Genomic DNA, 27,170 nt, shown 5'->3' with positions numbered 1-27,170 from the left:
AATAAAATATTAAATATATGTAAATGCACAGTGCAAACATAACGTTAATAAACACAGATGCAAATAGTTAAAAAGCAGGTAACTTGGGAGGGAGGATGAATGAATGAACGAATAAGTGAATGAGTGAATGAATGCAGAAGTTGAACAAAGAAGGGAAAGAAGCTCCTTCTCTCTGCAGTAACGTCAGCTCTCAGGCTGTACTCCATCCCACATGCCCATCCCCCTTCCCACCCTCCCCGGAGGCCTTCCGTGCCAGTGTCTGTAAAATTTGTTGTCAATAAAGTTGTCTAAAAAATATATTTTTTTTTAATCCTCGGCTGAACCGGTCTCAAATCCCTCCTCTCTACCCTGCGTCACAACCGCTCGCAGCCACGTCGCCGTTTCGCCGCACCGGACCCGGAAGTGAACGTCTTCGCCATTCCGACACGTCACAATTTTAGAGACTGGCGGCTATGCCGCCCAATTGGAGACCGGCTCACGGAGGGCGACGGCAGTCCCGCTCCAGGACGCTCGCTGACGGGTCGCTGGGGGGGGGAGGGTACGGCGGCGGCGAGGGGCGGGGCGCCCGCCTTTGGTGATCTCGCCGGCTTCCGTGGAGTCCCGGACCCCGAGCTGCCGTCGCTCGTGTCTCGGTCCCGGCCATGGCTCCCAAGGGTGGCCTCAAGCAGCAGTCGGAGGAGGACCTACTCCTGCAGGACTTTAGTCGTAACCTGTCGGCCAAGTCATCGGCTCTCTTTTTCGGGAATGCCTTCATAGTGTCGGCCATCCCCATCTGTAAGTTCTGCGGGCCAGCGAGAGCCCGCCCAGGAGGCTCCTCATTAAGGAAGGCCAGCCGGGTGGGAGACTATTGTCTACCCCGAGGGAGTGGGAGTGCGGATGGGGAGTGGGGACGTCGTGTCTAGTTAGAATCTGTAAGCATTGATTAGGCGCCTGCTGTATATGGAGCCTCAGGCTGGGAGAGAGACTACTGCACACCGGCCCTGTGGGGGTGGGGCATGGAACTAATTCAGTGAGCCTGCTGCATATGGAGCCCTGGCTCTGCCTGGGAGTTTCTCAGGGCCGGTTAGGGCCCTTTCCCAGACGCCTTTTTGCCTTCCACCGCCAGTGCTGACCCTCACAACTCCCACCCAGGGAGGAAGGGCTACTTATAGGATTGGTTGCATTTGTAATCCTGGCCTTGAGATCCCCCAGAGTATGAAATTTTGGTACAGATAGAGCATTCCTGACACTTCCCCCAGGAAAGCGTCCAATGGAGAGCAGGGACCAAAGTGGCCAGGGAAGCAGGACTTCTGCACCAGGGCTCTGAGAAAGTGGCATCCAGAAGCTCGGGCAATGCACAAGGACGGGCACACCGAAGCATAAATAGCAATGAAATAATTTCAAATGATGTGTTTTGTGAGTTTGTAGTGTTTACACTCCGTAGAGCTGCACCATGACTTTTGGGACGCTGTGTGTAAAGGAATCTGTGTCTCCCTGGTATGTCTGGAGGCCCGGCTCTAGTCCCATTGGGCCTTTGTCCTTTGCAGGGCTTTATTGGCGAATATGGCACATGGACCTCGTGCAGTCTGCCGTCCTCTACAGCGTCATGACCCTGGTCAGCACCTACCTGGTAGCTTTTGCATACAAGAACGTCAAGTTTGTTCTGAAACACAAGTAAGTCTTTTGCAGGTGAAAGTTTAATTAAAAAAAAAAAGATTTTTTTCCCATTAAAAGCTTCTTGGGATTTTAAATTTCCTAGCAATGTTTTTTTTTTATTCTTCTGAATAGCTCCTTGAATTACTTTTAGATATTATTGAAAAACTGACTTAAAGATTTTGATAGATTTAAGTATACCACAGGGATCATTCTACTGCAGAGATTAGAGCCTTAGAATGTTCTTGTTCAATTATTAAGACTGCAGAAAACTTCCTCCTGTAGAAGCAACAACATACCCACAGCCCCATCCTTGAAGTAAGTGGACTGAATTTCGGCATAGTGAGTGCATTCTGTGTATAAATCCGAGCCCTTCAGAAATGGTATCTGCTGTGGGAAATGGCAAAGATCCTTTCAAGAGGATCCCTGTCTTCTTCCATTGCATCCTCAGGCATTCCCAGCTATGTTTTCTGTCTCTGAATTTAGCACAAGACTAGGAAAAATATGAGGAATTCCTATTTATCACATTAAAATCGCGGTTGGCAGGCCTAATGATTCCTGAAGATTAATCATTGCTCAGTTACAATCTTCTGGTGCTTTTGCCTCCTATGTTTCACATTGATTTGCTGAAGCAGGATAGGACCTGGCCTGGATATTTAAGTGGGGTCTCCTCTGAGCTCTGCCTCATCAGGGCCATAGAACATCAGGCAAGCCACCAAAGATGTGTTTCCTCATCTCTAAAATGAGGAGGGACTGGACAGCTGGTCCCCTGACTCATATTCTGTAAATAGTTGAATCTTGTGGACTTGAGATATCTTTTAGCACCAGATCCTCTGGAAGCCCTTGGAAATCTTTTCAGTGGAAAACACCCCAAGACCCAAGGCAGCTGGATTCTCCCTCCAGGCTCTCAGACTTTGCTTCCCTTTCCCTTCACACTGCTTCTGCTTGAGGTAGGAATAAACCTCATTCCTTCAACCCTGGGTTTGTAACTGGTCTCTTCCTTGCCTAAGTCATCTTCCATGAGCTGCTGGAACCTTTGGGATCCCAGCATCTCCCCATATTTTTTCATACCCAGGATTTTTGGACCTCTCTTGGATCAAGGCAGTTAGCTGACCCTGCTGGGCCCCTCCAACCCATCTGCCTTCCATCTTCTTCTTCCACTATCTAGGCTCCCCATCCTTAACGTCAGTTTGGGTCAAGTAGTTCCTTAAAACTCAGCAGGAAATTTAGCTTCTGAAAGTCTTGTCTGGAAGGTTTTTGTTGCTTTGCATCCATGGTTGTACTTGGCATTTGCCAGCTGTGCTTTATTCCTTCTTTATGGTTTTGTGTGTCCAGGTCAGTGCTTTGGATTCTACAGATTCCCAGCACCACTGTTGATTGATCCAGAAGATTCTCAACCTTAGAGCTGTGACTATCTTAATCTTAATCCACTTTGGGTTTTAATGTCCATTTTGGTCAACAAGCATATGCTTCATGGGCCAGCATCATGCTAAGTATTTTAGAACCAGTTTGGGTGTTAAGGACTATGAGATCATGAGAGGACCTCTCAGATTCATAGATTCATTGTAGAACCCATAGACTTAATACTTCCCCTGGCCTTGCTTCAGGAACTTGAATGTATGAATCTTTTGACATGATCATCTGTGTTATTGAAGATTCTCCAGGATTAGGGAGTCCATAGTCTTGGTAGGTTATTCTATTCCTCTGAGGGTCAATACTGGATTTCTACCCTACCAAATCTCTCCTTTCTCTTAAACCTCCCCTTCCTCCCTCACCCCTTCCCTCCTTTCATCTTCCGCCACCTTCACCTCCCTCCCTTCCTTCCAAAATCAACCTGCTAATTATTATTTACCTAAAGACGATATCATGTTCCTTTAGTTGCTTTTACTCTGGATTAAATAGCCCAGTTCCTTTTATCTTCCCCAAATGGGCTTAAAAAATTTTTTTTTAATTTTAAAGTATTTTTTTAATACTTTAAATTTCTGGAAACTCTTGTTTTTCCACATCTTTTTTTTGCTATACACTAGAAATCTGGTTTTACTTAAAGCTCAGATGAAAGATTATTTTCCCAGACCTAACAAGGCATCTCCCTTTAGTACAGCAATACTATCCTGGTGTTTTCTGTAGTGAGCCTCAAAGTGGATTATATTCAGTTTTTGTAGCCTCTGAATTCCTCCCTGGTGTGTAACATGTTCCCTTTCCCTTTTGCCAAGTCACTTGTTTTTTTTCTTTTTTCTTTGTGCCAAGTTGATCTTCCTGGTCTTAGTGTGGTTCTGGGTCTTTACATGTGCTCCTTCTCTGCCATTTGATTTTCATTTGATATTTCTTTTCTTCAGTCTCTAGATTAACTCCTTACACAGAGGGTTTGGGTTAAATTGCCTTCTGTGAAGACCATTTTTCTAATTTACCAGGTCATTTTAAATTGCATTCCTGCCTTCCGTTAGCAATTTTATTCATCAAAGTCATCAGACTTTTGTTTTCTTTGCCCTGGTGATCAAAAGGCGGACCTGAGGCAGAGATCATGTCTTACTTACCTCTTGGTGTTTCAGATTGTGTTGGATTGGCCTGATTCCTGGGAGTGACTTCTTTTCACTTGACCCCGGGTCATCTTCCAGGATCCTCCTGGGGCCAGCTCCCTGTTTTCTTGAGGTCACATGTGGGATCCATTCTCAGAGGAAATTTAGACCAACTCATGTCACGCGGTTTCCCCTTTGTCCAGGTGGTGTCACACAGAGATAAATGTATCCGGAATCATGCTGGTTCCCCTTTAATTATTGGTAGGGCAATGGATTCTTGTGCCTATTATTACTGATTAGTCAAATGAGTAGAACATGACATGTCCACCTGGCTGTTTAGGTAATGAGTGGTAAGTAGAATTGGTACTGGAGAAAGTTGTGGTTATGACTACATTGATGGATTTATTGGCCCATTTTCTGTCCTTTAAACCGAATGACTCTTAGAGCTTTGGACAGTGTCTTGGTAAAAGCGTGGTCAGTTGGCCTTCTTTGGGCCGACAGCACATTGTGTTTTTAAACTAAATTTGAGGCTGGGGACTCATCCGCCTTCTTCTCTCATGTAAAGTATCCCACAGCTACCCAGATTCATGGTGAGGATGGACTGTGTCAGGCCGGGTGCTCCCACCCAGAGCTTGAGAGAACCCGCGCTGTTTTCTCCACAGAGTAGCCCAGAAGAGAGAGGATGCTGTTTCCAAAGAAGTGACTCGGAAACTTTCTGAGGCCGACAACAGGAAGATGTCCCGGAAAGAGAAGGACGAAAGGTTGGGTTTAGGAATTGAAGGGTTTGCGAATGTCACAGCAGCATGAAGGGCATTTTGGGTCTTTAAGATTTCTCATCAAAAGAGGTGGAGGTTTTCTGTGTTGGGACCTTGAGCAAGTCGTGTGAGCTCCCCCACCCTCTTCTCGTTTCCCCTGGTGTAAAAGGAAAGGTCCAAGACTAGGGTTTCCTCTCCGGTTCTTTCCAGTCTCCAGTGCTCTGGTCTCTCCTAGCCAGTCTGTGGTTATCTCTGTAAATGGGGAACTGGGAGATGGCGCCTGCTGTCATTGCCAGCTCCGCTCCCCCCCCCCCCCCCCCCCAGCTTGGCCAGAGCTGCTGACAGCAGGGGGGCCTGTGGGGCTCTCTCTGCCCCTTCTCCTGCCAATTTCTGATTTAGCTCCTAGCGCTAAGAACAACAGGCTGCCAAAAGTGTGAGCTGCAGAAATGGGGAAGAGGTCTGGATAAATCAGTCCCTGAATAACAGAGTTAGCTGCCTAAGAGACTCCAGATGGTCTATGAGAGAGATGATTTATTTCTGTACCTCCCTGGGCCAGCCTAATAACAGGTTTGGAGAACTGGAGGGGGTGGAGATGTGGCATTCTGATCAGAGTCCCCCTGGCCTCCTTTCCTTCATCCAACTGTCTCAGAGGTACAGGATTTGGTGCAGCCTCCAGTGCAGCCTCCTTTACCCGTAAAGCTGCCTTTCCTCCCTCTCTGGTCAGCCAAACTGGCCTGCCTTCTGGCATCACCTTCAAGACCTTTACACAAGCTGCCTCTCAGGCCTAGAAGGTCCCCCCCTTACCCCCCACTGCAGCCCCAGGCTTTTCCTAACATCCCTTCCTTCCAGAATTACTTTGTGGAGGTGATTTCCCCCCAAAAGCGCTGCCTCATGCTTCCTGTTTCTAGTGAGGCTGAGGGAGGGGGTAGAGTGGTGCTCATCCTCCTCCAGACCCAAGGACCCAGGCCCTCTGTGGGAGGGAAAGGGACTGCCCGGGCCTTGTTACCCTGGAGCACGGTGCTCCCCTGACCTGGCCCCCTGGCTGAGTGAGGGCCCTGGTGAGCTCATGGGCCCAGGCCTCACCGTCGCGGTCTCTGGGTCTGCAGGATCCTGTGGAAGAAGAATGAAGTTGCCGATTATGAAGCCACAACCTTCTCCATCTTCTACAACAACACCTTGTTCCTGGTCTTGGTCATCGTTGCTTCCTTCTTCATCCTCAAGAACTTCAACCCGACTGTGTATCCTCTGAGTTGAGGGGGGTGTCGGGGGCAGCCAAGGCCTGGGACCCTTCATGGAGGGAGTGTCAACCCTTTGCTGTAGAGGGTCTTACTTAGCTCCTCCTCAGGAGAATTGTGGGACTGGAGGAAGCGATCCTTTTGGCTCCAGAGCTCTGGGGTCAGGGAAAGAACAAATCGCTGGGGCCGCCAGGTGACTCCGTTAGGCGAAGATGTCAGAGAGCCAGAGCCAGCCAGCCACAGTCTTGTGGGGATGCCCAGGAGGCTCCCCAGCCAGTCTGTCAAGGAGCAGGCCCAGGCAGAGCCATCTGGAGTCGAGAACCCGAGATGGGGATGAGCAGGGGCCCAGGGCACCGCCATGCCTTCCCTCTTCTCCCTTCATACTGGCCCCACGTGCTTAAAGCTTACGTCCAGGGCCGATGAACTGGCCGCCACCCCTGCGTTCTAGACGCTCTTTAAGATGGTGGCAGGTTTCCTGCTGGCATTTCTCACATCTGGTGGTCTTGGAGATTTGTTGTTGATTCTTGTGATTAATCACCACATGGAGAAAGAGCTCCCCTGTTTTAGGCATGTTCTAGTTGAATTTTTCCTTGACAGTTCACCCTTTTCAGGAACTACATCTTATCCATAAGTGCCTCCTCAGGCCTGATTGCCCTGCTGTCTACCGGCTCCAAATAGATGAAGAAACATACCTCTTTGGGGGGGCGGCCTGTGGTGGGCAGAAAAGGAGGGAAACATGCAAGAATTGTTTTTTATACTTCAATTTAACAGGTTTTTGTGTATGTTTTTTAAACTAAGAAAAATGTAAAATAATCTTCAGTTTTGGGACTCCTTTTGACAGATTGTTGAAATAAAATAAGTTGATCAGAAAACTCGGTGTTCCAGAACATTGATTAAATAGTGGAGAGTACTTTGTAATATGCTATAATCATATTTGAGCAGAAAATAACTTGTTTCCTTGACCTGTCAGAGGTCACGGTAACCTGAGTTGTTCTGTTGTTTTTATAATAGCAAGAAGTTAATAACTGGTTCTCTGTGTTCCCAGTAGAAAATTATAATTTTTTTAACAGCAAATGCCAAAACGAAGTCTTTTTTTTTCTTATTTTCATCAGCAGCCTTATTTGTACTTTTAAACAGACCAAAAACTGTCCTAAATTTAGAATTTGAAATATTTCATTTAAAAGAAAGCATGGACATCCACATTTTTTCATGGTGGGAAACTAGAAAAGTTATGATTTAAAAAAAATTGTTATGTAAAGGGGACTATTAAAAACCCAGCAGAATTGTCCTGCCAGGCACATAAGGATATACTGTTAAATCCTTCACTTTTGAATGCTCTCCATGGCGTTCGCCCCATGTGGTCAGAAACTCGGTCACACTGACCGAGTCCACCCTGTTGGTTCAGCTTCTTGGGTTCGAAATGTCACCGACATCCCCAGAGGCAAACGTCAACACATTTCTCCACCGAATATTGGCCTTTGAAAGTCCACAGGAAGCCTTGTGGTCTGCATCGTGGAATCCTAGGAGCGTCTAGAAAAAGGCTTCCTGTGGCTTTGGACCTTTGGACACTCCAGTGGGCGTTGTGCACATCTGACCCGTTGTCATGGGAGGACGGAGGACGGCGGCTTCACGTTCTGCGTCGTTTTCGGTCCCCACCACGTCTGGTCCTTCTTTAAAGCCCCCGTGAGGGCATACGGCAGCGGAGCTTGCGCTTCTGGACCACTCCAATTCCGTTTGGAATTTAAGAAAGAAACATTATGCTTATTTTCTTTATTGCAGCTGGCGTTACTGTGTAATGGCATGGTAGAAAGTTAGAGGTTGGGCGTCAGGAACTGGCTTCGGGAATTTGGGCCCGTCGCTGCATTTTTCTACACTTTGGTTTCTTCCCTGGTGACCTGGAGGAGTTTGTAACCTTGTCAGAGCCTTTTCAGTGCCATGAAACCGCCTTTATCAGATGTTTATCTCTCATTGAAACTCCTATTCTGATGGGGTACTTTGTTAAAATGTAGAAGGCCACGAGTTTATTTTCTCTAGATAGATGGCTCCAAGAAAGGCGTTTCTTGTTTTTTAAACCCTTACTTTTCAACTAAGATCACTACTAGGTATCCTTATTACTATGAATGGGAGTTCAGTGACTTGCCCAAGGTCACTCAGCTAGGAAGCAGTCTAGATTTGAACCCAGGACCTCCTGTCTCTGGTCCTGGCTCTATCCACTGAGCCACCTGACTGTCCTCAGGAAGACATTTCTTAGTTTTTCCTGGTGTCCTCCTTTGGCTGCTGATCACCAATTCTCAGTAAGGTTAGAGGGAAAATGTACAGAGAACTCGCTGACGGGGACAATTGTGATAGGTAGGCCCTTTCTCCCCGAGCTTTCTTGTCCCTTATTTCATGCTCAGAAACCCGTATTTCTTTCTGCCCCTTCGGTCATCCCCGCCTCCCCCAGGCCTCTGGAGACGCCCCAGGCAGCGCGGCTGCTTCCATCAGCCGCAGTCACGGCCCAGAGTGTTCTGGTCCGGCTCACTTCATTCAACTACAGTTCATCCTGCTGGGGCTAACGGGATGGTTCTCCCCGAGCTCAGAGTATTCCTGGGCCCAGCTGGGCCAGGCCGGCGCAGCAAAGCCTGCTAGCTGAAGGTGAAGCCGCCATGCTGACAGCGACGAGCTGTGGTGGGACCGGCTGGGCTGCAGATGGGCAGAGCTGCTCCTGGGCATCAGCTCCATGCTGGAGTCCCACAGCGCAGTACAGGACGGCCACTAGATGGCAGCTGCTCCGCGGCAAAGGAAGATGTCGCCAGGGAGTGCAGTGGGCCGCCGGAGCCTCCATTGGCAGCGGAGAGGGGGGGGGGGGTTGGGCCGCGTTAGTTTCTACTGAAAGTGACTGAATAGCTTGGAAGGGGGGAGGGGGGACGTTTTCTGTTCGCTAACCCCTCAGAAGAGCGTTTCCAAGTCCTTCCCATAGGACGTCCCTGTTTCTTCCAGGACACCTTTTATAAGAATGAGGCATTCCGCTCTGGGTCGGCCCGGTATGTTTTATCCTCTTTGTGCTTCGTACCAGGGATGACCCGTCTTTATGGCCTAGTGGAGTGGTTAGAGTGAAATCAGAAGACTTAGGGTAAAATTCTGCCTCTGGCACCGTAGCCCAGTCCTCTGGGTGAGGCGTGCCATCGATTTTGCCTCGGTTTCCCCAGCTGTAAAATGGGGAAGGGGGGGGCATTTACCTCAAAAGGTGGTTATGCGAGTCCAGTGAAATCCTGTAAATAAAATGCTCCCCCCCCCCCCCATTATATGTTTCCATCATTTCCCTCTTCACTGAAAAGAGTGACACCTTATTGGTTCCGATAGAAGTTTCCCTTAGATTTCCCTTAGATCCCGCTTTTAAGCGTTTTAAAAATTGGATCTACGTACTCCAGTCGCAGCTTGAGTGTCCCTGGTTCGCCCCATCCCTCCCCTTCCTCCAAGCACAGTTTTTTCGCTGGGCTCTGCATTATAGGGGAGTCTGGGAGGCAGAGGTGAAGATCCCTTCCTCCTCTTCCTCCTCCTCCTCCTCCTCCTCCTCCTCCTCCTCCTCCTCCTCCTCCTCTGCAGCGCCTTCGTTCTTGCCTCCTCTGGGACTGAAAGCTCTTGACAAGCCCCCCAGATGCTTCCTCCCTTCCCACTACCATGGAACACTAGCTCAGTTATCCAGCCCCTCAAGGCTTATTTTATTTGATTCTTTGGTGCACTTATTCCCATTTTACCACGGAGAAAACTGGGGGGGGGGGGGGGGGCAAGAACTTGAAAGGGTCACAACGTTGGAGTCTGAGAAAGGATTTGAACTCAGGTCTTCCAGACCCCCAAGCCCTGTGCCCTCTGCCTTGTGCTACCTGGCTGCTCCCCAAACACATCTCTGAGGCTGGAGATAGTCCCTGGCAGCCAGCAGAGGTTCCATTTCCAGAGGAATTTGAACCGTTTGTCCTGGTGTCTGGGCTCAGTCTCCACCTTGAGGCGGCTTCTTGGCTGCAGAGCTGACTTGGGGGAGCTCCTGGGGCCTGGGGTCTTGGGTCAGCATAGTCCTGGAGGGAGGAGATCCCCTGCTTTTCAGAGTTTTACTGATGGCTCTGGGGGCAACGGGGTGGCGAAGAGAGGAAGGGACTGGGGCAGGGAAGGGTGGGCTTGGAGTCGGGGCTGGAATCCCAGTTTGGCTAAGTCACTGCACTCCCTGTAAAATGGAGATGGGCCAAATGGCCTCCGAGGTCCCTTCTGGGCTTCGTGATTCTGGTCTGCTCACCAGTTCTGGAGAGCTCGAGGGGGAACGAGCCTGGGCACAATCGCCGGGGCGTAGCGGTCTAGAGCAGAGGGTCACGGACCGCCAGGGAGGGCCATCCGCCTCAAGGACAGCCCCTGGACCGAGGGGCGCTCCCTGAAACTTCCGCTCTCTCCACACCCAAATCTCGGACCTCCTTAAAGCTCTCCTTTAGGGTCGGGGGTTAAATCTGCCGCCTCATTTGAGGCGCGCTTCATTGCATTTCCAGCTTTTGAGGTGGCCGATCAAAAGGCCAGAGGAGGATGGCAGTTATTTATGAACAAAGGAAGACCAAGGGCCCCAGCTCTGCCTTTCCCCTGTGACGTGGGCACAATAGGGGCACCGGCACCGAGGCCTCCTTGGGCCACACCTTGGCACTCGCTCTTGTTGGAGGGAGCCGAGGAAGGGAGGATAAGCCCTGGGACGCCTTGTCCGTCTCTTCTCTTCTTGCCATCTTGGCTGTGAGTTTGAGATCCGTGACTGCTCATTTTGCTTCCAAGAACACAGTGTTCATCCTTTAAAAAAGAAAAGGTTACTGGAGATCTTTCCCAAGCGTGGCACATAATCCCATGCAATTAGTGGGGCTTTGACGTCTGGGGTCCACAGCAAGGAAGCTGGGAATTTAGTTGAAAAAAGGATTGTATCTTTTTTTTTTTTACTAATCTATAACTGAAATTTAGTATTTCCTCCCACTCTTGGCAAAAACATTATTCTGACCAGCCCACCAAGGAGATCCATGACACAAACATGGCTGAGAGCCCTTGAATTAATGTACAGGATTTTGGGGGTGGGAGGCAGCTCCTATGGATGTCCCAAGTACTATTCAGTAACAGCTTTGCCTTCTGTCTGAAGGTCCAGGAGCTAGTGAAGGCTTTCTTATTCATGCACAGTCTCTCCAAGCTCCTTTCACTTGGAAACTCCATACTCTTAAGAACTCCTCTGGTTCTTGTTTGAAGAATTAGCAGAACCCTAACCCCAGCTGATCAAGGTCCCATGCCTTTGACTTAAGCTTTATGAATTTACTTTCTCATCTCTTAAATGAGGGACTTAAGGGGGCAGCTGGGTAGCTCAGTGGATTGAGAACCAGGCCTAGAGATGGGAGGTCCTAGGTTCAAATCCGGCCTCAGCCACTTCCTAGCTGTGTGACCCTGGGCAAGTCACTTGACCCCCATTGCCTAGCCCTTACCACTCTTCTGCCTTGGAGCCAATACACAGTATTGAGTCCAAGACGGAAGGTAAGGGTTTAAAAAAAAATTAAATGAGGGACTTGGGCTAGATTTTCTTATTTAAGAAGGAACTGTTTCAAGGGGCAGGGGAATGGAGAAAGAGGTCATGGCATAAGCTGCTGCACAAGGGAGTGGGGAGCCTGTCCTAACCCTTTGTCTGGAAGCTTTGTATTTCATGTATAGCTTTCTATTCTCACTGTTACTTTTTTCCCAAAAAGGAAGGAAAGGGAGGAAGGAAGGAAAGAAGGAAGGAAGCAAGGGAGGAAGGAAGAGAGGGAGGGAGAAAAGGAGGAAGGGGGAGAGGAAGGGAAGGAAGGAAAGGAGGAAGGAAAGGAGGAAGAAAAAGGAAAGAAGGAGGGAAGGAAGGAGGAAAGGAAGGTAAGGAGGAAGGAAAAAAGGAGGAAAAGAAAGGAGGAAGGAAAGAAAGGGAAGGAAGAAAGAAAGGAAGGAAGGAAAGGAGGAAGGAAAAAAGGAAGAAAAGAAAGGAATAAGGAAAGAAAGGGAAGGAAGAAAAAAGGAAGGAAGGAAAGGAGGAAGAAAAAAGGAAGAAAAGATGGAAAGGAGTAAGGAAAGAAGGAAGAAAGGAAGGAAGGAAGGAAGGAAGGAAGGAAGGAAGGAAGGAAGGAAGGAAGGAAGGAAGGAAGGAAGGAAGGAAGGAAGGAAGGAAGGAAGGAAGGAATCCTTACTGTTATTCTTGCTACTCATTACTAACCAGTCACTGGACTCTGTTATTTCTATGTTGTGGAAGGACTATTAATACTATTAATACCCTTAAAATTTGGCATCTTGGGACAAAAGCCTGGTTGTCTAACCCTGGTTTTTGTTCTAATTAGAAGAATAAGACTATAGAGTTAGAGCTGAAATGAATTGTACAGGTCATTGAGTTTAACACCTTCTTTTTAAGGGAGGAGGTCATGAGAAATTAAGTGGCTTGCCCTAGATTACACATCTAAGTGTCTAAAGTAGAATTTGAACTTGCCTTTCTGACTCTTCCCCCAGGACTCTCTCTTAGCATCCTCCTAGTCAATGAGGTCCCATGGAGAGCTGAACTCATATCTCTTGATTCAAAGTGCAGAGTGTTTATAGACTGACTCATTATGGTGGTCCATAATCTAAGGCAATATATATAGCATGGTTGTATGCCTCCCCTTTTTCTACTTGTCGCCCATCTTCCCATCTGGACTTGACAGCAATAACACATCCCATTCAATAAATTGTTTCCTATTTTGTGATGTTACCAAAATGTTGCTTTGCAAAACATTGAATAATAAACTTTCTAGTTCGAAGATAAGATGCACAAAATACTTTTATTATCTCCAAGCAAATGTACAGTAAATAGATTGCAGTTCCTGACACATGGCACCACATCTGATGTATACACATGGTAGACTGTCAGCTGGAATACAAAATGAATCTTAAAGGTGGTTTGTTTTTTTTTTCCATCATGAATCTGACACTCAGGGTGGATGAGGACAGGAATGGGGAACAAAATGATCTCTGTGAAATAGTTACAGGTTCGTGATCATCAAAGAAAAATGACTGGTGCCCCACGTTCACCCTTTCAGATTCAGCAGTGAACCTCTCATCTCTGTAAAGAAAGTAAATATAAGTCTAGATTAATTCTACCATCCCGTGTTCTTTGGGTTCATATAAAAGTGACACGGTCCCATTGCTGAGAAAATGAAGGCTGAAATGTTGTACTTCTTCCCAGTGATGGGATCATTTCTGGATCCCCAACCCAAAGACAGGCTTTCTCTCCTCTGAGGGATGGGGGGAGCCCCCAGCATTTCCATTAGGGGGATGACGGAACAATAAAGGGGTTCGTTCAGCCACAGGGTGCATCACAGCTCAAGTCCAAGCTTGACCAGTGCCTGACCAGACAGGTTTGATTTTAGCCCATGCTGCTTCTCATGCATGCTACGGCTTAATGAGCCTGTTGGGGTTGGAGTTGCCAGGAAGGAAGGTTTCCCTTATTTCTCGGTTGGGTCAGTGAGGGATTGGTTCCACACTGACCAGGGGCTACTGCCTAGGTGACCCAGCACCTCCAGGAAAGGCAGGACCTGCTTCGTGGGACATCTCTCCCCAATACTAAGCGTTAGGTTGTTCCTTTTAGGGTCGAACATTTGCTTTTTCTGGGTATTATATAATATTAAATTGCAACTGAGCACGTGTATGTCTTAAAAGCTCAACTAGTGAAGCTTCCAGAAGCTAAACCTACAAGCAGTCAAATGTATGAAGAGCTTTGAATCAACTAGAGACAACAGTGAATATTTTGTTGCGGATACATACATTGGCTTATGATTTATTCAGAACTAAGATTCCATAGAGGGCTCACTCATCTCCCTTTCTAAAGTCACCCTAACATCTCCGGGGAGTTCTGACGGGATCCATCCTCTTCACAACTCTTCATTTAATCTGTAAGAACACAACATTACTGAACACTGACAAAGGCAGAGAAACCGCAACGGATAAAACTGCAAAAGGAAAGGTAACACAGACAAGTGAGAGGCTGCCTTTGGAATTGGAAAGACCTGAGTTCAAGTCCTGCCTGAGACACATCCTTGCTGTGTGGCCAAGATGTCACTTCATCTCTCTGTGCCCCAGGGAACCCGCTAGGACTATATTATGCATACATTGCCAATCCGCCTCGGGGGAGGGAGTTTCCATGCTGGGGGGACTCTGTGCCAGGATGTGCCCAGGTCCCCCTGGATAAACAATAACGAACAGCTCTGTTAATGACCAAGTGAAAGAAAACTTGATTTTAGAAAAAAAGAGACCCGAAATGATGCCTGCTTCCTAAGCCTCACCAAGCCTTTCTAGCCGAGTCATCCGTCCGTTTTAAGTTCTCACAATCGCATCTGTGGGTTTTGTTCATTTGAAAAAATAGATCTGTACAGCCTTCTTTATGTTACCGAAGACCTGAAGGTTATAAATCTTTTTTAATATATGGATATATTCCATCTACTTTTCATTGCATAAGCATGAGGTACACAGAGCAACAACGCAGGGATCGACGCTTTAGTCATAGATAAGAAAATAGAATCGCTATTGTCGGTGGTGAAGTCTTCGATGTGCTTTCGGATGTCGGCGCACGCGGTAGCAACAGCAGACACCGCGGAGGATCCGGGAACGCTAGAGGCTGCTAAGGGACTCGGATGACTGGATGTTGGTACAGTTCGGACCTGCGGACAAGCCCCTCGTTTAACCATGCACTTCCATGGGCTCATGCAATGGATTAGGAGCGATAATCCTTTTTGCTGTAGGGCTTGTTCCGCAGGATGTTGTCGATCTCATTCACCACATGCGAAGTCATCTTTGGGAGAACCTGGGATGGGGAGAAAAGGAAAACGTGGTGGATGGAGAGTTCTCAAGGGAAATAGAAGCCTTCCTTTGAGGAGAGCTTGTTAGGAGATTAGGTGGCTTTTGTCTTGGCATAATAATAATGGCATGGTCGAAATGGCAATCATCATAGCAAACATTTCTGTTGCCCTTTATGGTGTCTCATTGGATTCTCAACAGCCCTGGGTAGTGGGTGCTACGGTTATCTCTATTTTAAAGGTGAAGAAACTGAGGCAGACAAAGGATGGTGCAGAGATTTGCCCAGGGTAGCATTGTATGAGGTAAGATTTGAATTCGGATCTTCCAAATTATGTTAATAATTATAAGTCCAACACTGTCCCCTGTGCCATCACTGACTAGCAGTGTGTGCCACAGAGAGGGACTTTTTAGTTTCTTATTGTATTTAATTGAACTGGATAGTCAAAAATGAGCGTCATTTGTCCTCTCTTCCTACTCTTACACGTTGATAGCGTTCTCCTAACATCCTATAATGCCATTTCATGGTGAAGTGATGCTTCTTAATTCTCAGGACAAATGCCAGCAGACCACAGAGCTCTGGCAGGCCCAGTTAGGAAGCACTGATCTGGTGCCATGCCCGGGGCATCCTGCTAAGCCCTGGGGATACAAAGGAAACCCGCCCCAAACTGTCACCTTCATGGAGTCTCCGTTGTGATGGAGGAGGAGAAATATAAAGATAGATACGAAAAAGAAGAGGACTTTAAAGGGAGAAGGCAGACCTATTTTGGGGTTATATCTCTGCTCAAAGAGTAACCAGCCCCATTGCTGGGTCACATCATTTGGGGGCTTGTAGCTATGCAACAAGATGGTTGAGAAAGTTGTCAAGAGGTCACGATCTAGACCTTCAGAGAGATTAATTCTATGGGCAATCCAAGATGTCTGAAGGGTCAAAGTAACCAGTTCTATAGAGAGCAAAGAGGGTATTTGGCCCGAAATCCATTCCTGACTAAATCGGTTCTTCTCTGGAGAGCCTTACTGTAGTAGCAACTACAGACTATCATAATATCTTCAGCTAAGCTTAATTCATGGTTCTGACTTTCCTTCGTTTGTGAAAGAATTTGCTGGAAGGAGTTATAAGAACTATCCAGTCTACTACCGGTGAAGTTGTGAGTTGCCACAAAGATATAACTGCCTATGCAATTTTATAAGTGAAAACTAAAATCACAATTTTAATCTTGACTTAATGTCTCATCCGAAATGATATGATACCTAATGAAAACAAAGCAAGTTTTTAACTACTTAGGTAAAGGGGAACATCTATTTTATATATAACCAGCAGATGGAGCTCCTTCCATTGGCCTCCACCTTTGGAATTTGGGGGTCCAGCCATTTCCCCCAGACTGTGCTTTTCTGGTCTTACCAGGTAGGGCCACTCTTCAGCTCTGCCCATATTCCATTTGGACGTCCAAGAAGAGCCCATTAGGAGGTCAGAAGGTGAGATAACTCCAGTGCTGGCTCATCCCCCTCACCAGATTATTGTGGCTACTGTAATTTGAATGATGGTTTCTCAAGCTGCTCCAGCCTCCTTCATCCAGGTCCAGAGAGATTATATGTTCCCTCTGTTTCTTCCCTAAAACCCTTCCATCCTATTATAATATTTCACTACCTACTTTGAGATGTGAATCTCAAGACAAGAAGACAAACTCTGCATTCAGTTTAAATTCTCATTTTTGGAAGATTATCAAAAGTTATTTATCAAATTCATAAAGGATAACATCCTCAATTATAACACAGAGCTCCAGGCTAGGATAAAGTAACCCGAGCTATTTTAGACAGATGGGACAGCCCACTCTGTTGTAACTCTCCCATTCACAAGTTAATAACTGACAAACTACATATTTATAATTGATTACATATAAAATCCAGTTATTAATAACTGACAAATTTCAATAATTTTATATCATAGTTTTAAAGACAGTAGCAAAATAATAAGAAAATAGGGATGACTTAAATAATGGAAAATCTTATAGTAAAATCTGCAGTCATCAGGGAGAAGTTGGGAGGAATACAGAAAAATTAAACCCTTCTCTAGACCATTCCAACAATGATCTTCCTTAGGGATTTGGAGAAAGTGTCCAGGCTTTACCTCCTTCATCTCAGTTTGAGTCTACACAAAATGTCTGCTGAAAATACCTAATCTCTCTAATCTCTCTCTCTCTCTCTCTCTCTCTCTCTCTCTCTCTCTCTCTCTCTCTCTCTCTCTCTCTCTCTCATTCTTTCTCCCCCTCTCTCTTTCACTCTCTTTCTCTCCCTCTCCTTTCTCTCTCTTTCATTCTCTCTTTCTCTCACTCTCTCTCTCTCTCTTTCATTCTCTCTCCCCTTCTCTCTTTCACTCTCTTTCTCTCCCTCTCCTTTCTCTCTCTTTCATTCTCTCTTTCTCTCTCTCTCTCTCTCTTTCTCTCTATCTATCTCATCACCCCCTATTCTCTCTCTCCTCTCCTGTCTCTTTTTCTCTGTCTCTCAGATTGCTGCCCCCCAAATCTCATTGCCACTGCTTTCTTCCAATTTTCCAATATATCATTTCCTTCCCATCTCTATGTCCATGCATGTACTCACAAGAGTCTCAACTCTCCCAGGGCAGGAATGAAGCAAAGCTGTCAATCCAGCCCCACCATTTTCAGAATTCCAGCTGTTAGAGTCTCTGAGCCCTTTAAGATATAGCTTCTCTTTTGTTCATAGAACCAGCAGCAGAGTTCTGAACCACTCAGCAGGCTTCATCCTCAGGAGGATTTCTCTTGGCAGAAAGGTAACATGGGCTACACTCACCAAGCTGTTGGGCCCCTACATCTCCATAGCTATTAGTAGGACCCACGGTCTTAAGTCAATACTTTAGTAGTTAGTCTTAAATTCTCAAACAGGATGCAGATTGGAATGGAGAGTGTGGAGGAAGATTTGAAAAATATATCGATTTAACAGGCCTGGCAAAGCTCCTGGTACCTGACCCCAGGCAGGTCTTCATCTAGGACGAGGAGGCGCTCATGGTTTCCTCTCTCCATCCTTTCCAGTTACTCCTCAGGCCAAGGCACAAAGATGTGATTCTTCTCTGAAATAGTTTCCTTCTATAAAGGGAGCTGTGCTAATGGATAAACATTTTTTATTACAACCCTTGGCTTCAGCCACACAATTTGACTACAGTCATATTAGTACAACAATATCCAGAACTTTGCAAACTGAAAGGTACTTCAAAATGGTTCCTTGTCTTCTTCTTCCTCTTCCTCTACCTCATGCTTCTTTCCTCCTCCTCTGCTTCATTCTTTCTCTTCCTCTTCTGCTTTTCCTCTTCCTCCTACTCCTTTTTTATTCTTCAGGGAGCAGGTACCTGGCTCAGTGGATTGAGAGCCAGACCTAGAGATGGGAAGTCCCGGGTTTAAATCTGGCCTCAGATATTTCCCAGCTGTGTGACTTAACAAGTCACTTAACCCCCATGGCCTAGCCCGTACTGTTCTTCTGCCTTGGAACCAATACACAGTACAGATTCTAAGATGGAAGGGGAAGGTTTAAAAAAATTATGCTTCAAGTTTCCTTCAGACTCCATCGTTCTCTCCCTGGAGCTGAATGACACTTTTCATCATGGGTCCCTGGAAACTGTCTTGGATCTCTGTCTTGATCAGTTGCTCAGTCTTTCACAGTTGATCATCATGACAATATTGCTGTTATTGTGGATGGTGTTCTCCTGGTCCTGCTCACTTTACTTTGCAACAGTTCATCCAAGTCTTGAGGGAAGACAGATACACACTTTGTTTTCACATTCTCAACCCTGGAATTATGAAGGTTTCACAATTTCTAGTGTGCCCTAGAGCTGGTGTATACCCCATAACAGCAGTATTGTCATGGTGATCAACTGTGAAAGACTGAGCAGCTCTGATCAAGCCAGTGATCCAAGACACTTTCCAAGCCAATTGCTAAATTTTCAGTGTCAACATTTACAACTTGGAAATCAGCAAATGCTACAAATCAGGACTTCATATATTTTGTTTTGTTGACTGTCTAGAACAGAGGGATCACTCCCTTAGCTTCATGTCGCCCACAACACTACCTTGTAGCCCAGCCGGGATTCAAATGTAATTGGGAAACAATTAACAGTACAAAGAAAAATATAATGGAACATAAATAATGTCATGTTTTAAAGCTGTCCATATGTAGCTCAGGGATCTTCATGTAGAGATCTCTTAGAGGTCTTGTTTCTACCTATCTAAACTTAAGAGAGTGATGGAGAAAATGTTAACATATACTGAAAAGTATGTAAAACACAATTTGTGTGTGTGTGTGTGTGTGTGTGTGTGTGTGTGTGTGTGTGTGTGAGAGAGAGAGAGGGGGGGGGGGGAGAGGGCACACTATTGTTAAATATTTGCTGGCACAAAGTACCAGACCCTTTACATTGTTTTCCCCTGGCCATCCTAATGTCATACTTTCATCAGCATACCTCTCTCTTCCTCTCTTTACCCCATTCCTCACATTTTCTCTCTCCAACAAATGCCTTGGTTTTCCACCTTTATCTATGGGAACAATAATCCAATCCAACCCAATCTTTCTGGGAAAGGACATGTATACATAGCCCATACCTATTCATCATCTCTGACCTCCTTGACCAAAACATTCCTCCCTCTATGTTGTCTTTCCCTCCCTTTCAAATCTCAGTTCCTTGAAGGCAGGGATTGTCTTGATTAATTTTATGTCCCTGTTAACTTAGCACATAATAGGAACTTAGTAAATATCTTTTCACTTATTCATTCTCAGCTGTGAAGTGCAGGAAACAACAGAAAGTCATGTATTTAAATTGGAACAACACTGCACTTTTTATGCTGTATGTCCAGGATTCCTCTACTGTCTCCTTGAAGGAATCAGAGTCTGCCAGACTTGCTAATGATTCATTGGCTAATGTCCCAGAGTTGTTTATTGGCAAAGATTATGGCTTAATATTATAATTGTTTCCAAACTAGACTCATCATATTCTTGAAGTTTGAGGCTTTCTGGCAACTCAAAGGTTATCATTCTTCGAGGCAAAGGAGAGACTCCAAGGAACTCCATCATAGCACAGGAAATCAGACTTGACGGAATTCTTTGGTAATGGTTCTTCTTACCTGAATGGCACCGAGGTTTTCTATAAGTTGCTCAGGATTGGAACACCCCAGGAGAACAGAGCTTACTCCCTCATTCCGCAGGCACCATGCTGGGGAAAAAGAAGAATCAATCATGTCTTCTGAAAATTATCAGAGTAATAACCTAAGTAAAGTGATTTTCAAACTTTAAAGAACCATAAAAGTGTTAACCTTTATTATTACTAATATAAGATTTTATTTACAAAGTGCAACTCTGGGGTAGACAGACCAACTTGTATTCCATGGGAGCAATGGGACTCCTGCCATGTGACAGTATCCTGATTAGTGAAACCCCATTGATTTCAGCCATACAGAGTCCTCCATGATCATAAATCTTTTCACACTGGAGTTTTTGAATTTTCTGCTCAATAGAGGCCTCAGACAAGTCGTTTTCCATCTTTTGATCTGAGAACCATAATAAAATCAACATTACAATTACTTCCAGAAGTGGCAAGATGATTAACCATCCTCTGGTTTTTACTTACTGTCTTTGTGACTTCCCAGAGCAAAGCCCTCTTCCCTGTCCAAAACTCCTATGTGTGTGGTCGCCCTTTATTACATGGAAAGCTTAGTGAGGACTGGCTGACTTTTGCTTTTGTATTCCTTGTATTCCATTTTAATAGGGACTCTTTGATGATGATGGTGATGATGATGATAGCTGACATTTCTTTCAAACTTTTAGGCTTGCCTAGTATTTTATATGCTATTTCTTGGGAGTGTCACAACCACCCAGTGAGGTGAGTATTACAGCTATTTTAGCCCCTCATTTTATGAGTAGAGAACCCAAAACTCATAACAATCAATTGATTTACCATGACACAACAGATAAGTATCTTGACTCAAGTGACTACTTCTTTCCTGTTAAATTTGAAGAGCCTCAGTTAAATTGACCAATAGTCAATAAATATTTACTAAATGTCTATTAGGTGCCAGTCCCTGGGCTAAAGGGCTAGGGATCCAAATCAGAAAAAGAAAGACAGTTCCTGTTTTTGAGGAGCTTACACCCTGATGGAGGAAGACCATTTATACAAGGATGTTGAAAAGGAAACAGGGAGGCCCTCAATAGGCCAGGGGTGGGGAAGTGATAGTATGATGTTTAGAAAGTGGAAACCAAACAGTGATGCTGGTGGGAAATGAAGTTGGCTGGGAAATTCTGATCCCTCTCAGGAGGGAGGCTTTAAGAGTCCCCCGGTCAGAGAGGCAACTGAAGGTATTGAGGATATGGTGAGATCCAAAGCAGCAGAAAGCTCCATGATGATGAGATTTCTGGTGATGAACTTATCCTACAAAAATCAGAATGTTCTTGGAGTAGAACAGAGCAGCTGCTGGGAAAAGACTTCGGTTTAAATCTTTGCTCAGATACGTACTTTGTCACCCCTTAGACAAATCCTTTCCTGTCTTTGAACCTTATTTTCCTCATCTGTAAAAGGAAGAGGGAGCATTAGATGGCCTCTGAGGTCCTTTCCAACTCTAACATCCCAGGATTTCTCTATACAATATCATTTCATGTATTTCCTAAGAATAGATGCATGAATTTCAGTTATAAGTTGATGAAAATAAGGGCTGCATGGATTTTCCAACCCAAATTCATGGACCTCTCCAAGTTAAGAACTTCTGCTCTCTTCGAGATCATTAATTCCAAGAAACCATCTGGTCTACTCTGCGGCAGTAGGGCAGACTCCTCCCTTGTTGCCCTGCCAATGGATGGATCTGTTCGGCAGAATTGCCCAAATCCATGGGTAACCACACCTGCAGACGATTTGTGATAATTATCAAGTGGAATGTCACCATGGAAGTTGGTAGGGATGCAGACTGTCATGTAAACAGCCACAGAAGGTGCTTGTCACATCCCAGGACTTGCATAAACCCTCTGTGTGCAGGTGTGGACAGCAGGGTGACAGGGGACAGGGATGTTTATTTAAATGGCTCATTTCCTTCTGGAACTGTGGTTTACCTCTGGGCACCACAGTGGATCAAAGTCAATATGACCCCAATTAATTTCCCTCTTAATGCCCTCATGATTTTGTGGTGGAAACTTGTTCATTGAAGGATGAAAAGAAATTAGGAGGATGGAAAAATATCTGCATCCTCTGAGCTTTTGGAGTGGAGGTAGGAGATAGAATTGGCTTATAGAAAGAGAAGGTTATGGATAAGAAGAATGATTTTATCCATGAAGACTGTAAGGCATTCAGTAAATGCTTAGGCCGCCAGACTTCCCTCTCTAGGCATAAAAAGCTTTTCCACACTTTCAAAGTTCAATCTAAAGGATTGTAGATCGCAATCAACACAATTACTGACTTAAATAAGTCTTTTTACACTTTCTTTTCCCTACTGATTTCTCTCTATCAGATAGAGAGCTTCTCATAAAGATTTTATGCAGTTGGAAGAACAGACGTGTAGGTTAGTAGTTATTGATATTCTTGGTTTATTTTAAGGAGGGATATTAAGAAGATCTAAGATTATTTCAGTATCAATAAAGACTACTAGGTTCTCCAAACACTGAAAGGGAGACCAGCCAGCTGTCTAGAGAGATGTGAGCAAAATCCTCTTCCAGCTTCTCCCTCCTGAACCTCATCACTCTTCTTGACTGTTAAAAAGTCTCAATGGGCATATTCTATGTTAATGCCATTCCAGACCGAAAGAGAGAAGATATTCTTAAATATAGTTTTCTAGCTCCTATCTACAAGAAAAAAAAAACTATAGCCAACAAGTTCATTGTTTCTCATAAAAACTTCTTGTTCTTTGTATGTTGTCATGTTTACTGTTAAATTGAAAATAAAATTGTTATAAAGCAAAAGCAACAACATAAAATAGAACATAAAATGCTAAAACAGGAAGTCAATTTAGACAGAAACTAGCTGATTTTGCAGATGAAGAAACTGATACTCTTTCTCTTTTCTCTGTCTCCAAATACCCAAATGTTATTCAAAAAGATTTCTGATCTCACTGATTCAGGGCTCCCCCTCCCAGTGATTCATATTATACATGCCTGCCCATTTTCCCAGAATCCTTCACCAAAATCTCCTAAAATCTGCCCAACCTATTAGACACCTTTTCCAGGTTCTCCTGATGCTATAAAAGGTACTAGGTTAGTGTACTGGTTTTCCTCCTCATCCTTGGCTCTTGCCATATTGAAGAAAAGGTTGTCTTTTCTTCCTGTCCTAGGAGTCCTTGAAGATGGTCTTCCCATCTGTTTTTCTTTAGAGTTCCTCATCAGGGATGTGTGGGGGTCTATTCACATTCACCCTAAGCTTTTCTATTGCCATCCATCAGGTCTCACCACCAGAGATCAACAGTAATAAAGTGTCAGCATTGAAGAGCTGGCCCTTTGTCTTCATGGGAAGCTTGAGGTTGATAAAAGAGTTTAGTAATTTCCCCAAGCAATCCAGCCTATTCTCTTCCTTTTCAACTCTGGGCCCAGACTGCTGTCTACCTGCATTATCTGTTCCATATGGACATACTGTTGAACAAGTTCTATGGGGTATCTGCCCAGATGCAAGTCTGGGGAGCTGACATTTCTCATCTGCTTGGTCCTTCTTGTTAGATGGACAGACCAAACTCTTTGGAGCAGGTTCAGGTCTCTATCAGGAGGATCTGCCACAGCTTAGGGCTTGAGGCAATCAGCATGATGTCTTGTGAAAACAAAAGCTTCAAGAGGACTTCACCACTCATAGGAAATGCCTCCTCAGCCTAGACTCTGCTGGGTCTTCTCTATGCCAGAGGTGAATACGTCATTGGCTTACATGCTTCCTCATGTTTTATGTTTCACTTGATTATTAGCAGAGAACCACTGACTAGGGCCATTTCTGTTACTATAAGGAATCCTGAATGATTTTACATATGGAGGGGAGACGTCTTGCTGTCAAAGGAGTGCTTTGTTCTGCCTAATGAAATACTTTTTGGTAATCAACCATCAGCCCAAGGAGATCTACAAGCTACAATCTTCTCTTTATCTTTCACTTAATCAGATGATAAAAGATGTGGTCCATTATTGAACATGGCTTTCAAAAGCCTTCTTGTTTTTATTAATGGAGAGCATCAAGGATAATTTCTATTCACAAATAAATGACTCATAAGATATTATACAGAAAAGAAGATCAACACATAAGTCAATAGTTCATATTTTATCTTGGGTCACTTTTGGGGGGGCATTAATAAGGCCTGAGATTTTTTTTATGCTTTTGGTTTCTTTATATCCAGACAACTTGGATAATTGTTCATCAGTGTTGCCGCAAGTATATCACCTTTGGCACAGATATCTCTCCTTTATCTATGCTTCCTTTCTTTGTTGTTCCTTTAGTGCCATTCCCACCTTTTCTACATGCTCCTTAGAAAATGTGATATTAAGGTTTTTAAATTTTTATAATTTATCTTTCAGTGAGCAAGAATTCATTTTTTCTTTCTCTTTCACACCCTCAATATAAAATAATAAAAAAAACTTTGGCAACAAATAAGCATAACAAATCAAGCAAAACAGATTCTCACACTATCCATGTTTAAAAATGTGTCTCATTTTCTGCCTTGATATCAAGAAGTGAGTCATGGAAATCATCACCAGTCCTTTGGAATCATGGTTAGTCATTACATTGGTCAGAGATCTTAAGTGTTTCAAAGTTGCTTATCTTAGCAATGGTGTTATATAAAGTATCCTCCTGGTTCTGCTCACTTAACTCTGCATCAGTTTATACAAGGCTTCCTAGGTTTTTCTGAAACTGTCTCTTTCAACATTTTTTATGGCACAATAGTTTTCCATTACATTCATATACTATAATTTATACAGTCATTTCCCACTTATTCCAATTTTTTGCCACTACATAAAGAGCTACTCTAAATGTTTTTTAAAGGGTTTTGCCCCTCTTTCTTTGATCTATTTGGGGGGGGGATATAGGCAGAGTGAAAGTATTTCTGGGTCAAAAAATATGTGTAGTTTAGTGACTTTGGGGGCAAAGGTCCAAATTCCTTTCCAATTAGGTTGGGATAATATGAATATTTTGGGCTTCTATAACACACTGTCTCATGTTAAAATTAGGATCATAGATTTGGAGCTGGAAGGAAAGGGTGGACCAAAAAAAAATACTACCTTAAAACAAATCTTTATTTTTGATATTTATCTTCTTATTTAGCTCCTTTCTAACCAATTTATCACCAAGAGCTGCTGATTTTCCCAGAAAGGGTTCTAGAACCCACTCCTGTCTATTTTTAGTACAACCAATCTGGTGTAGTAGCTCATCCTCTTGCACAAGGGCAATGGTAGCAAGCTCAACATTCTAATTATTCTTCTTTTCTCCAGTTTGAAGTCATTATTATACAACTGATATTTCCTGGGAGCTTAGCATTCATATTTGAGTGACTACGGGAAAGAGAAAGATGTGCAGTATTTGGTCACTGTCTTCAAGGAACTTATGGGCTACTAGGGAAGATAAGATATGCACACAGATTATATTACAAAGAATGATGTACACTTTCAGTGAGAGTGGCAAAACTGTGTTCATTCTTTGTTGTAATAGGGAAGGCTCCATGGAAGATGGAGTGTTTGAACTGCTCCTTGAAGGATGGCTGGAAATTAGTCAGGCAGAATTGTAGGGGAGAGCAAAAGGCCTCCCCCTAAGTAATCCTTTATGTACCAGAGCCGGCAGAGGCTTACTCAAATACAGTCAATGGTTTTCCCAATCTCATGCACCCACAATGAACCACCAAGTCCATTTCATTCCCTTTTGCTGCTGCATTCCAAACTTTCTCATTTACATTTCCAATTTCATCTCTTTCTAATCTCTAGGCTTATTATCTTAAGGGAATTACTCAATGCAAATCTTGGTTCTTTTCTGCCACTGAGATTTCCTAGCATTCTCCCTGGCATATCCAACCTACGTAAGGAACAGTGTGTAGTTGTGGCTAAGGTTCTAGACTTGGAAGACTGAGGTTAAAATCTGTTTAGAACTTTGGGGCTGGATTATTATCAGTAACCATCACTCAACCTTTCTCAGTCTCAGTATGTTCATCCATAAAATGGAGATAATAAGAGCTGTAGACTCTACTTCACAGGGTGATGGTAAGACTCAAAGAAGACAATGTATTGAAAGCAAAGCTGCTATTAAAATCTCAGTCATCTGTTCTTGATCTTATCTCTCCCCCTAACCCCAATCTCCCCATCCAACTAGGTCCATTACTTCCTTCAAAACTCACTTTCAAAAAATCTCTTTTTCTCAGAACCTTTCTTGGCCATCCCTCTGGTTTTATTTGTTCAACATGGTGTTGTTTCTCAAGTTCATTTTCCATGATTTTTGTACTAAGATGGCTTCCATTGGAGCAACTCATTTTAGAAGATATTTAGGGGCAAACTTCTAGTGTTCTGAATGGATGACAGTGTAGGTGGGCTAGGTGAAGTGAGACTAGGGGAAAGCACAGAGTTTTACAACAATGGGAGGAAGTTGTAGGGACAGCTTAGATTCTAAATCCTGGTCATCCTATTTCCTGGTAAGGTCACTTTGGAGCCCATCAGATGGAGGTGATTTTTTTCATTTCTTCTTCCACTTATTGATGACAAGTCATCTGAGAGTTTCCTGTGATGCTTCAAGAAATCTAAGATTATATCCATTCTCCTCTTAGAACAGCTTTGGTGTGCTAGGGCACTGAGGGCAAACCTATGGTACAGGTGCCAAAGATGGCACACAGAGCCCTCTCCGTGGGCACTTGGCCTCCCTCTCCCCACCAGTTCTTTACTAGCAAGGCAAAGGGACTTGAGTGGAGCTGCTCCTTTCCCCCTCTCCACTATGCCTGAGGACATTTTTTCACATCACCCACCCCTCTGCCTAGCAACCCCCTGAGAACACACAGAGGGTAAGGTGGCAGCTGACAGGCAGCAGAGCTGAAAGGGAGCAGAGTGCTCCGGCCACTCCCCTCCCCTTCTTTCTCTACCTTGCTGAGGACATTCCTCACTTCAACCAGCCTTCTACCCAGTGGGAGTGCTTTCTCCATATCTGTGTGGGGTAAAGGGGAACAAGGGGGGCCTGGCACTCTGGGAGGAGGGGCACAGCACTCAGTCTCTGGTGGGGAAGACATAGCACTTGG

The 27,170-nt window shown here is 44.7% G+C and overlaps 2 protein-coding genes across 4 annotated transcripts in view; one reads left to right on the top strand and one right to left on the bottom strand.

Moving 5' to 3' along the window:
• Positions 1–403: 403 nt before the first annotated feature.
• Positions 404–7,010, top strand: SSR3 (signal sequence receptor subunit 3). The gene is made up of 5 exons (XM_001363452.5): positions 404–774; positions 1,527–1,653; positions 4,811–4,909; positions 6,010–6,141; positions 6,750–7,010. The coding sequence occupies exons 1-5, from the start codon at positions 642–644 to the stop codon at positions 6,814–6,816; spliced, it is 558 nt and encodes a 185-aa protein (XP_001363489.1). The 5' UTR covers positions 404–641; the 3' UTR covers positions 6,817–7,010.
• A 5,924-nt stretch (positions 7,011–12,934) lies between these two features.
• Positions 12,935–27,170, bottom strand: part of KCNAB1 (potassium voltage-gated channel subfamily A regulatory beta subunit 1) — a 440,657-nt gene continuing 426,421 nt past the window's right edge. For all 3 annotated transcript variants that reach the window (XM_001363605.4, XM_001363525.4, XM_001363683.4), the window contains exons 13-14: positions 20,085–20,173; positions 12,935–14,971 (exon numbers count right to left, since the gene is read on the bottom strand). In XM_001363605.4, coding sequence (XP_001363642.1) covers positions 14,882–14,971; positions 20,085–20,173 — 179 coding nt within the window. In that variant the 3' untranslated portion in view covers positions 12,935–14,881. The remainder of the gene's footprint in view (positions 14,972–20,084; positions 20,174–27,170) is intronic.

The sequence above is a fragment of the Monodelphis domestica genome, chromosome 8 (assembly GCF_027887165.1).
Source record: "Monodelphis domestica isolate mMonDom1 chromosome 8, mMonDom1.pri, whole genome shotgun sequence".
In the NCBI taxonomy this organism is placed as follows: domain Eukaryota; kingdom Metazoa; phylum Chordata; class Mammalia; order Didelphimorphia; family Didelphidae; genus Monodelphis; species Monodelphis domestica.
Note: the sequence above shows the minus strand (reverse complement) of the source record. Positions and strands in the feature narration are given on the sequence as shown.

Excerpts from the sequence above, each read along its gene's own strand:
- SSR3 (XM_001363452.5), top strand. The coding sequence starts at position 642 with ATGGCTCCCAAGGGTGGCCTCAAGCAGCAGTCGGAGGAGGACCTACTC. Across the intron at positions 4,910-6,009 it reads CGGAAAGAGAAGGACGAAAG|GATCCTGTGGAAGAAGAATG; the intron begins GTTGGGTTTAGG and ends CTGGGTCTGCAG. Across the intron at positions 6,142-6,749 it reads AAGAACTTCAACCCGACTGT|GAACTACATCTTATCCATAA; the intron begins GTATCCTCTGAG and ends CACCCTTTTCAG.